Here is a 12092-nt window from a genome sequence, read left to right as displayed (position 1 = left end):
GGGCTGGGAGCTAGGACCTGGTGTGGGGCTGGAGCAGGGAGTGGGGGTGGGGGTGGGATTCGGCATGGGGCGGAGTTAGGCATGTGGGTGGCATTGGTGGGGGCGGGGTTGGGCGTGGGGGCAGAGATCGGCGTGGTCGTTGTGTAGGTGAGTGACGTCACTGGGGGCGGAAGTAGATGCGGCAACGGCAACTCTGGGGGCGGAAGTGGTTGCGGCGACGGCAGAAACGGTGTTGTTCCTGGTGGCTGTGGACCCCCCGGAGGCCACGAATCTGTCAGCGATGGTCTTCCTAGCGATCGTGGAGGCGGTTGTCTGGGCAGCGATCACGGAGGCTGCATGGCCGGTGGGGGCGGAAGTGACATCATGGTTCGCGGCGGCGGTTGCTGCAGCGGCAGCGGGGTATGGCGCCCGAGTGGTTCCGGAGGGCGATGGAAGATACTGGAACGGTTGAGGAATCCGGAGTGTGGGAGTAAGTACATGAAAGTTTTTGGTACTTACTGTCTTTAATTTCTGATATGGCTAGGAAGAACTGTTTGTTTAGTGTATGGATTCTTCTGAGGATGAAGAACAGTAGAGGTCCTTTGCAGGTCTGTGAGAGTGTTGTCCTGAGCTGGGGTCGGGCTGACTGCAGGGAATGTAGGTAGTGGCGCATAGCTGCAAGCGTGGAGCGGATGATCCGGAGGGAGGCCTTCTGGCAATTTAAAGGAAAGAGAACAACCCTCCTCTCCAACACTCCATTCACAGGACCTCTCAGCCCCTGTCAGCAAACTGGAGTGTCAACTTGCTTCTATCAACCAACTCGAGGACAATTCTTCCCAGACTGCAACTGTGAAGAGCTTCTCGTGGATTGCAGCATTTAAACAGATGCACATGGGCCTGAAATATAGTGCCAGCACAGTGAACACTAGGATGCTTTGGCAGCAGTAAACAGATACGCTGCTGAGTTTCATGATAATACAAGAGTGGGTAGTTTGGAGACATAGCGCATATGTAATAAGGTAAGCACCATAAACCTGCGTGAGAACCGCACCCCACTCCCCCTTCCAAAAAACTCCCTGAAATCGACATTTGGCCAAATTTTGGAAAACTTCAGCTGACGGTTTTTGTCTACCTGAAATTTCCTGGGGCCAGCTGGTTGATTCCATGTGCAGAGTCCACTGCAACAAAAGAATGAAGTATGTGAAATACTGACTGTATATAATCAGGAAGTCACAGAACTAAATTCAGTCAGCACAAAACACTATTATTATATTTTAATTTACTCTGAATAATCTTCGTAATTTTTTTTTCTCTCTCTTTTTCCATGTTCCACCTCAATATGTCTACAAATTGGAATCATTTCCACTTTCTCCCCTAAGAATACAGACTGAAAAACGAGGAAGTATGAGTAACAGAGATCAAAATTGCCCATACATTCTTTCACACACCACTCCTCCTCAAAAAAGTTTACTTTACTGTGAGCTTTAGTGAGTGGGTGCTGCGTTGAGGTGTAACTGTTCTGATGTGATGTTAACTGGAAAGCGTGCAGCATGCCAGTTGTTGCTGATGGCAGTGGTGGGAGGCTGTTTGAGAACAGCAAAAGGCAAGGATAGCCTCACAACAAATTTACCCTAGCTGGAGGGATTGGTAGGGAAGTGAGGAAGAGACTAGTATAGGAGGGCCAAATGTTAACAGTGACAAGCAATAGCAGGGTGGGGATGGTTTTGTGGAGGACAAAAAGAGCAGTAGTTAAGTCCAACAAAAATATTTTGGCAGAGGATATAGCATGGAAGCAAATTAGCCCTAGAGTTGTGTGATGGAGATGTCTTTAGAAAAATAACTGGGATGGGATAGGAACACAGGAACAGGAGTAGGCTATCCAGCCTGTACTGATTGCTTCAGCATTTAACATGATCATGCCTGATCAAAAATTTGCGATTTAAGATGATATGAAACAAATGAAAGGAATAGGTAGTGTATGGCTGGCAAAGATGGACCACATGGGATAGAGATTTTAAAAAAGAACTGTTGCAAGATCGTAATTTCATTGCAAATGGTTTGAGGATCACTGCACATGCATATTCCTACTATTTTCAAGGGTGGTAGGATTTATGCATAAGCACCTCAACTGAATAATTTATCAAATTATGAGTTCTCAGATTACCATGAAGCAGGTTTAAATAAAAAATGAGCTTATGTACTTTGTGGACTTTAAACAGATAGCCTGATGCTCTTAAAGATATTGTTTGTTCAGCAGCTGCTGTAATGGAGTGTATCTGTAGACAATGCTCAGTGGAACAAATGTCTAGAAAGATTGTATTGGCTGCTGTGAACACAGATGGTCCAAAACATTTGTCCTGGGATGCTGAAGAAGATTATCATGGTGCCTTATATAATGCAGTAACTGTTAAAGAATATGCATCTCAGTCAAATTGTTACTAGCAAACATAATTTAAAAGATGGATGTCCCTACCAAGCTTATGTTGAAAGCAAACTTTAGCCAGCAATATTAAGATAAACGGAAGGCCCTTCTGAAGCCAGTTGACTGCAGCCTTGAGCTCTGAAAGTGCTGGGGCAGGAGTTCCAGGATCATCACTGACATCTTCTGTGTTGCCATGACGATCACCAGAAACGTGCAACAGAGATGAACGATGATGGCTGTGGTGATAATGATGATGCCGATGGCGATGATGGTACTGCATATTCTCTGTGCGAATGGCTCCCTCCTCTTGTGGTGTCATCTGAATGAACACATCTCCACTTCCAACTGAAGCAGTGAGTGAAGATCCCAAGACCAGACTAGACTGGAAGGAAGCAGCAGGTATTGGGCCCGATTGTAGACTTGTCAAACCAGAAAACATCTGCTGAGCTGATGGGTTTTCAGGTTTGAGTCCTTCAAAAACACCATTTTCATCCACACTGGTCTCTGAACCAACTGTCTGACTCCTTGTCCTAAAAAAGAGAAGAATAATCAAGTTTGAAAACTATACTACAATAAGAAGTTTTTGTCTAAAAATGTGACAATACTAGTATCACATATATAATACATACTTACATTCTATGTCAATGCTGTAACTTTAAGAGGTTATTTTGTCTTGGTTCTTTTTTTGAAGAGAGGGTTTAAGGCAGAGAGGATGATGCAGTCTACTAGAACCAGTACAGTGAACAGCTTCTGAGGCCTTGGGTTTCTTTTTAAAATAAGGTTGTAAGAGTAGAAAAAGCCTGAATAGGCCTGGTCAAACTCCCACAGAACCAGGGTCTTGAAGAAGTGGAAGCTTTTTTTTTCCTCTCTTCATTAGAGCCAAAAGCTGAGAGTTCTCTATCTCACATGCAACTCCCGTGGCAGATAATCTGTTTTCTGAATTTGCATTGTGCCAAGTGTGTGTTTTTGGGATGTTACTATACTGGAACGGTTAATTAGTAATTGGTAATGTATCTATTATTCTGTTAAAGTTTTCAATAGAGTTGTTATTCCAATTCCTTCTTTCTTGTGTTGTATTTTAATTATAGTAGGTAAATAAGGCGTATTTTGCTTTAAATTTGGTAATTTGACCAATCAAATTGCATCTGGAAAGCAACTCTTTATATTTAGCTTTAAAGTAAGAAAAGGTTGGGGTCCAGACTATCTTCTGAATATTTTGAGGCAGTTTGTTCTGGTCTATAATGATGCACTTAAATATATTGTGGTACTCGATAATTATTATTCTGGGCAAGAGATATGAATGGGTGAATTTATAAAGGATTCTGGGTAATCCAAGATGGAGGACAGAGAAAAAATTGTGCCTGTAAGAGCTGCTCCTCTTTTAAGGCCATTATACATAGGAGTGAAGTAAGGCTATTCAGCCCATCAAGTCCACTCCGCCATTCAATCACGGCTGATGGGTATTTCAACGCCACTTCACTGCACTCTCCCTGTAACCCTTAGTTCCCTGCGACATCAAGAATTTATCAATCTCTGCCTTGAAGACATTTAATGTCCTGGCCTCCACTGTGCTCTGTGGCAATGAATTCCACAGGCCCATGACTCTCTGGCTTAAGAAATGTCTCCTCATTTCCGTTCTAAATTAACCCCCTCTAATTCTAAGGCTGTGCCCATGAGACATGGTATCCCCGCCTGACGGAAACAAATTCCCAGCATCCACACTTTCTAAGCCATGCACTATCTTGCAAGTTTCTTTCTTTCTAAACTCTTTTGAATATAATCCCAGGATCCTCAGCCATTCGTTGTATGTTAGGCCTACCATTCCAGGGATCTTCCTTGTGAATCTCCGCTGGACACACTCCAGTGCCAGTAAGTCCTTCCTGAGGTGTGGGGCCCAAAACTGGACAAAGTATTCTAAATAGGGTCTAACCAGAGTTTTATAAAGTCTCAGTAGCACATCGCTGCTTTTACATTCCAACCCTCTGGACATAAATGACAACATTACATTTGCTTTCTAAACAATGGACTCAACCCGCAAGTCAACCTTTAGAGAATCCTGGACTAGCACTCCTAGATTCCTCTGTACTTTGGCTTTATGAATTTTCTCACCCTTTAGAATCCATGCCTGTATTCTTTTTTCCAAAGTGCAAAACCTTGCATTTGCTCACATTGAATTTCATCAGCCATTTCTTGGACCAGTCTCCTGAACTGTCTAAATCTTTCTGTAGCCTCCCCACCTCCTCAGAGCTCCCTGCCTATCCGCCTAACTTCCTATTATTGGCGAACTTTGCCAGAATGCCCCCAATCCCTTCATCCAGATCATTAATATATAAAGTGAACAGCTGCAGCCCCAAACGCTGAATCCTGCAGGACACCACTTGTCACGAAAAAAGAACCTTTTATCCCAAATCTCTGCTTTCTGTCAGACATTCAATCCTCAATCCAAACCAGTAGCTCACCTCAAACACCATGGGCCCTCACCTTACTCAGCAGCCTCCCATGAGGCACCTTATCAAAGGCCTTTTGGAAGTCTAGGTAGATAATATCCACAGGGTTTCCCTGATCTAATATACTTGTTACCTCTTCAAAGAATTCTAACAGGTTTGTCAGGCACGACCTCTCTTTACTAAATCCATGCTGACCTGTTCTAATCTCACCCTGCACTTCCAAGAATTTAGAAATCTATCCTTAACGATGGATTCGAGAATTTTACCTACAACCGAGGTTAAGCCAATTGGCCTGTAATTTTCCATCTTTTGTCTTCATCCCTTCTTGAACAAGGGGGTTACAACAGCAATTTCCAATTATCTGGGACGTTCCCAGATTCCAGTGATTTTTGAAAGACTACAACCAACACATTCACTATTTCTTCAGCCACCCCCTTCAGAACTCGAGGATGCAGCCCATCTGGGCCAGGGGATTTATCAATTTTTAGACCTATTAGCTTTTCTAGCACTAATTCACAATTAATCTTGGAAGAACCTGTTTGGGAGAGGTCACAATGCCAAAACAGATAAGTGAATATTTTAAGCGTGGCCTTACAGTAAGTCTGCAGTAGTAAGTAGAATGGGTTATTTCTTGATTGTATGTTATATTGAGATAGGTCTCTTGATTAAACTTAAAAATATAAGCCATAAATATTAATTTAACTTGGAGCAGTGTTTTGTAGAAGAATAAAACAGGGCTATTTTCTGGGTCTTTGGATTGAAAGAAGCAAAAATGGCCTTTAGTAGAGTGATATGCTCTTCTTGTCGGATGTGGGAGTTTAGAAAGAGTTTACATGTTACTAAGGATTATATCTGCAATAAATGCCATTGGTTGCGATCCTATCAGGTTGAATGGTTTGGTTGGAGATTCAGTTAGAGGCAATGAGGAATTTACAAGAGCAAGGGAATGTGATGGATGGCAATCACAGTAAGGGGGAAAAGTTACTGATACAGTCACATAGGTTGGTTAACTCCAGGAAAGGTAAGAGAGGTAGGCAGGTACTGCAGGAGTCTTCTGTGGCTATCCCCATTTCAAACAAGTATACTGTTTTGGAAAATGTAGGGGTGATGGCATGAACAGCCAAGTTTCTGGTATTGAGAGTGGCTCTAATGCAATGAGGGGTACGTTAGGTTCCAAGAGACCAATTGTGTTAGGGGGCTCTATAGTCCGAGATACAGACAGACGTTTCTGTGACCAGCAGTGAAAAATTAGAATGGTGTGTTGCTTCTCTGGTGCCAGGATCAAGGTTGTCTCAGAGAGGGTACAGAATGTTCTCATGGGGGAGAGGGGCTAGCAGGAGGTCATTGTCCACATTGGAACCAACAACACAGAAAGGGAAAAGGTTGAGATTCTGAAGGGAGATTACAGAGAGTTAGGCAGGAATTTAAAAAAGAGATCCTCGAGAGTAGTAATATCTGGATTACTCCCATTGCTATGAGCTAGTGAGGGCAGGAAAAGGAGGATAGAGCAGATGAATGCATGGCTGAGGAGCTGGTGTATGGGAGAAGGTTTCACATGTTTGGTTCATTGGAATCTCTTCTCAGGTAGAAGTGGCCTGTACAAGAAGGACGGATTACATCTAAATTGGAAGGGAAATACTATATTGGCAGGGAGATTTGCTAAAGCTGCTCAGAAGCATTTAAACATTCGGGTGGGGTGGCAGGGTGGGGGTTTGGGATCAATCTGAGACTGCTACAGTTGAGAACAGAAGCGAGTCAGACAGTCAGGGCAGACAGGGATAAAGCAGAGGACAAGGTGAGACAAATAAATTAAACTACATTTATTTCAGTGCAAGAGGCCGAACAGGGAAGGCAGATGAACTCAGGGCATGGTTAGAAACATGGGACTGGAATAGCATAGCAACTACAGAAATGTGGCTCAGGGATGGACAGGACTGGCAGCTTAATGTTCCAGTATACAAATGTTACAGGAAGGACAGAAAGGGAGGCAAGTGAGGAGGACTAGTGGCATTTTTGATAAGGGATAGCATTACAGCTATAGTGGGGGAAGATATTCCTGGAAATACATCAAAGGAAGTTATTTGGGTGGAACTGAGAAATAAGAAAGGGATGATCACCTTATTAGGATTGTATTATAGACCCACTAATATTAGACCCACTAATAGGGAAATTGAGAAACAAATTTGTAAAGAGATCTCAGCTATCTGTAAGAATAATAGGGTGGTTATGGTAGGTGATTCAACTTTCCAAACATAGACTGGGACTGCCATAGTGTTAAGAGTTTAGATAGAGAGGAATTTGTTAAGTGTGTACAAGAAAACTTTCTGATTCAGTGTGTGGACGTACCTACTAGAGAAGGTGCAAAACTTGACGTACTCTTGGGAAATAAGGCAGCGCAGGTGACTAAGGGGTCAATGGGGAAGCACTTTAGGGCCAGCAACCATAATTCTATTAGTTTTAAAATAGTGATGGAAAAGGATAGACCAGATCTAAAAGTTGAAGTTCTAAATTGGAGAAAGGCCAATTTTGACGGTATTAGGCAAGAACTTTCAAAAGTTGATTGGGCACAAATGTTAGCAGGAAAGGGGATGGCTGGAAAAAGGGAAGCTTTCAGGAATGAAGCAACGAGAATTCAGAGCCAGAATATTCCTGTTAGGGTGCAAGGAGAGGCTGATAGGTGTAGGGAATGCTGGATGACTAAAGAAATTAAGGGTTTAGTTAAGAAAAAGAAGGATCATATGTAAGGTATAGATTGAGTGAATCCTTAGAAGATCGAGATTGAGTGAATCCTTAGAAGGCAGTAGGAGTATACTTAAGAGGGAAATCAGGAGGGCAAAAAGGGGACATGAGATAGCTTTGGCAAATAGAGTTAAGGAGAATCCAAATACATCCAAGTACAAATACATTAAGGACAAAAGGGTAACTAGGGAGAGAATAGGGCCCCTCAAAGATCAGCAAGGAAGCCTTTGTGTGGAGCCGCAGGAGGTGGGGCAGATACTAAACAAGTATTTTGCATCAGTATTTATGTGGAAAAGCACATGGAAAAAATAGAATATAGGGAAACAGACGGTGACATCTTGAAAAATATCCATGAAAAATATCCATTCCGTGGGCAGCACGGTGACACAGTGGTTAGCACTGCTGCCTCACAGCGCCTGAGACCCGGGTTCAATTCCCGCCTCAGGCGACTGACTGTGTGGAGTTTGCACGTTCTCCCCGTGTCTGAATGGGTTTCCTCCGGGTACTCTGGTTTCCTCCCACAGTCCAAAGATGTGCAGGTCAGGTGAATTGGCCATGCTAAATTGCCCGTAGTGTTAGGTAAGGGGTAAATGTAGGGGCATGGGTGGGTTGCGCTTCGGCGGGTCGGTGTGGACTTGTTGGGCCGAAGGGCCTGTTTCCACGCTGTAATGTAATCTAATCTAATCTAATATTACAGAGGAGGCAGTGTTGGATGTCTTGAAAGGCATAAAAGTGGTTAAATACTGGACCTGATCAGGTGTACCATAGAACTCTGTGGGAAGCTAGGGAAGTGATTGCTGGACCTCTTACTGAGATATTTGTTTCATCGATAGTCACAGGTGAGGTGCCGGAAGACTGGAGCTGGCTACCATGTTACACTGTTTAAGAAAGGTGGTAAGGATTAGCCAGGAAACTACAGACTAATGAGGAAACTACAGACTAATGAGCTGACGTCAATGGTGGGCAAGTTGTTTGTGGGAATCCTGAGGGACAGGATGTACATGTATTTGGAAAGGCAAGACTGATTACGGATAGTCAACATGGCTTTATGCGTGAGAAATCATGTCTCACAAACTTGATTGAGTTTTGTGAAGAAGTAACAAAGAGGATTGATGAGGGCTCAGACTGGAGGCCTGTGGCCAGTGGAGTGCCACAAGGATCGGTGCTGGGCCCTCTACTTTTTGTCATTTACATAAATGATTTGGATGCGAGCATAAGAGGTACAGTTAGTAAGTTTGCAGATGACACCAAATTTGGAGGCTTAGTGGACAGCGAAGACATTTACCTCAGATTACAACGGAATCTTGATCAGATGGGCCAATGGGCTGAGAAGTGGCAGATGGAGTTGAATTCAGATAAATGTGAGGTGCTGCATTTTGAGAAAGCAAATCTTAGCAGGATTTATACACTTCATTGTAAGGTCCTAGGGAGTGTTGCTGAACAAAGAGACCTTGGAGTGAGGTTCATAGCTCTTTGAAATTGCAGTCGCAGGTAGATAGGACAGTGAAGAAGGCGGTTGGTATGCTTTCCTTAATTGATCAGAGTATTGAGTACAGGGGGTTGCGAAGTCATGTTGCGGCTGTACAAGACATTGGTTAGGCCACTTTTGAAATATTGTGTGCAATTCTGGTCTCCCTCCTATAGGAAGGATGTTGTGAAACTTGAAATGGTTCAGAGAAGATTTACATGTTGCCAGCGTTGGAGGATTTGAGCTATACGGAGAGATTGAATCGGCTGGGACTGTTTTCCTGGAGTGTCGGAGGCTGAGGGGTGACCTTATAGAGATTTATAAAATCGTGAGAGGCATGGATAGGATGGCATGGCATTGGGGAGTCCAGAACTAGAGGGCATGGGTTTAGGGTGAGAGGGAAAAGATAAAAAAGAGACCTAAGGGGCAACCTTTTCACGCAGAGGGTGGTACATGTATGGAATGAGCTACCAGAGGATGTGGTGGAGGCTGGTACAATTGCAACATTTAAGAGGCATTTGGATGGATATATGAATAGGAAGGGTTTGGAGGGATATGGGCCGGGTACTGGCAGATGGGAGTAGATTGGGTTGGAATATCTGGTCGGCGTGGACAGGTTGGACCGAAGGGTTTGTTTCCATGCTGTACATTTCTATGACTCTCTGACACTACTGGATAATTGGTGAGGAAAATGGATAAATTCAGACTGCTAGAGAAGGCAAAAGCCAAAGGTTTTTGCTAAGGCATGCATTGTTGAACAGCATACTATCATGTAATAGCCAAAAGAAAGATGCTGGAAGCTTGAAACAAAAACAAAGAAAAAACAGATGTGCTAGAAATGATAATTGTTTTAGATATTTTGTTCTGAAGGTTTGCATGCATTTCTAGAATTTTTGTTTTTCTTTGAAAAAAAATTCTTCAGCCTGTGACCTGTGTCATTATTTGTCATTTTTTTATCCTCAGGCCTATCTGGAGTCGAACCTTTTTCATCCTTTCTCATTTAAATCTATTATTTCCTTATATGCTTGACTAAGACTCTCTTAAAATGCATCTATTCTATTTACTTCAAATCATTCTTCATTACATTTAGTTCCACATTCTCACTACTCTTTGGGTAGAGGAGTTTTTCTACATTGCCAATTGTGTTTCTAAATTATTATCTTATATTAATAGCTGAATATCTTATAATGATAGCAGTGCATTCTAAGAGGCAAGGGTATTTTCTACGCTGCTTGTGGGCCAAAGAAAAAGTGATTTTTGTTCCCCAGTCTCTCAGTGATAACTTGCTCCCTCCTTGTGATTAGACCCATTACTATCCAATGACTTAATTCTGCCAACAAAGAATCTCTGTCAAGGATCTCACCCTCCTCCCTACTTCTGCATTACTCCGTTGTCGCCTGTCAGGGCTGGGTTTCCATTCTGACCACTAGACAGTCTACAAAGTGCCGAGACCAGGAAATGGGAAAAAACTTAAAGTGAAGTCTTACCATTAAATTTGACAGGACTTCTATATTACTGAGTTTCCAAGCTGTTAACATCATTAGCCTAGCCAAGCCAACCCAACACTGGTTCAAAAACATTTACATTTTAATACATCTTTTTCAGCTTTTCATTTTTAAATGAAATTTCTAAACATAGCCAAAGTAATTAAAAAGTAAGTTTCAGAATAAAACAATTGTTTGATTTTGCCAAATATTTTCAATGATGACACTAATAACATTGATACTTGCCCCCTCCCATCCATTGCAAACCACAGATTTCACAAAATGCAGACACTTGCCTTTCTGATGGGATGTTGTCAGCATTGCTACTATGCCTTCTTTGCATCTTCTTCCAATCCCTCTTAAATTGGAAAAAAAAATCTAAATGCAATGAAAAGTTTTTTTTACTAACATGTAAAATGTTAAAAACGACAGCATAAGACTGGCACTTATTATTGGTCGAATTGAGCAGTTTCAGAAATCAAGTGGCACAATAGAAATATTGTTACACATCTCTGCAGCAGATGGGACTTGAACCCAGGCCGACTGAACCAGAAGCGACCATGCCCCACTGAAATAAAACAATAAACTACGGATAATGGAGATGTGAAACACAAAAAAAAAGAAATTGCAGAAGAAATTCTCTAGTTCAGGCAGTATCTGTGGGACGTTTCAGAAATTCTTCAAGGTCTGATGAAGAGCCACTTGACTTGAAACGTCAGCTCTGCTTTCTTCCCACAAACAAAAAGCACAGAAATTGCAGAAGAGACTCTGCAGGCCTGGCAGTATCTGTGGGACATTTCAGAAATTCATCGAGTTCTGATGAAGAGCCACCGGACTCAAAACGTCAGCTCTGCTTTCTTCCAGCAAACACTGCCAGACCCGCAGAGTTTCTTCTGCAATTTGTGTATTTTTTTGTTTCAGATCTGGGCCTTGAGACCAACAAACAGCCCAACAGCAGCAGGAGAGCAGTAGGAAATGGGATCAAAATCAGAAATTGCTGGAGAATCTCAGCAGATCTGGCAGTATCTGTGTGATATTTCAGAAATTCATGGAGTTCTGATGAAGACCCTCCATACTCAAATCGTGAGCGCTGCTTTCTTCCCACAAACCGGACCTGCTGAGATTCTCCAGCAATTTCTGTATTTGACCCATCTCCTGTTGCTGATGGGCTGTTTGTTGGTCCCAAGGCCTATTCGGCTGCAGCATCTACAGCCCTAAATAACCTGACTCTCTCCAGCATCTGCAGTCCTCAATTTCTTTTCTTTACTGCATTTTCAAAACAAGGCGGCAAACACACGGTTTAATGTTATATTCGGCTTGGGTTTATAACAATTCTCCGCTTGCGTTATTCTGTTATTGGAGTTGTAATTTAAAGCTCACCCCCAATCATTCTCCCCCAGCCACATTCACCATGACTGACAGACGCTCCTTTGTTTTGACTTCTCTGACCGTTGACACCCATGACGTATCACGCCAAGGGCACGTCGCCGGCTGGATTGACGGTCTGATTATCCAATGGATGTAGCGGATCTGCACCGCGGCCTAGCAGATGG

General features: G+C 42.8%; 1 protein-coding gene across 2 annotated transcripts in view; it reads right to left on the bottom strand.

Annotated features, from left to right (window-relative positions):
- The window catches only part of rnft2 (ring finger protein, transmembrane 2), a 64437-nt gene extending 52450 nt beyond the window's left edge, over positions 1-11987 (bottom strand). For both annotated transcript variants that reach the window (XM_043715861.1, XM_043715862.1), the window contains exons 1-3: positions 11920-11987; positions 10836-10917; positions 2453-2931 (exon numbers count right to left, since the gene is read on the bottom strand). In XM_043715861.1, coding sequence (XP_043571796.1) covers positions 2453-2931; positions 10836-10917; positions 11920-11929 — 571 coding nt within the window. In that variant the 5' untranslated portion in view covers positions 11930-11987. The remainder of the gene's footprint in view (positions 1-2452; positions 2932-10835; positions 10918-11919) is intronic.
- Between the last annotated feature and the right edge of the window lie 105 nt (positions 11988-12092).

Source organism: Chiloscyllium plagiosum, chromosome 25 (genome assembly GCF_004010195.1).
Source record: "Chiloscyllium plagiosum isolate BGI_BamShark_2017 chromosome 25, ASM401019v2, whole genome shotgun sequence".
Lineage (NCBI taxonomy): Eukaryota > Metazoa > Chordata > Chondrichthyes > Orectolobiformes > Hemiscylliidae > Chiloscyllium > Chiloscyllium plagiosum.
The sequence above is the reverse complement of the archived record's forward strand: the minus strand, read 5'-3'. Positions and strand labels throughout refer to the sequence as shown.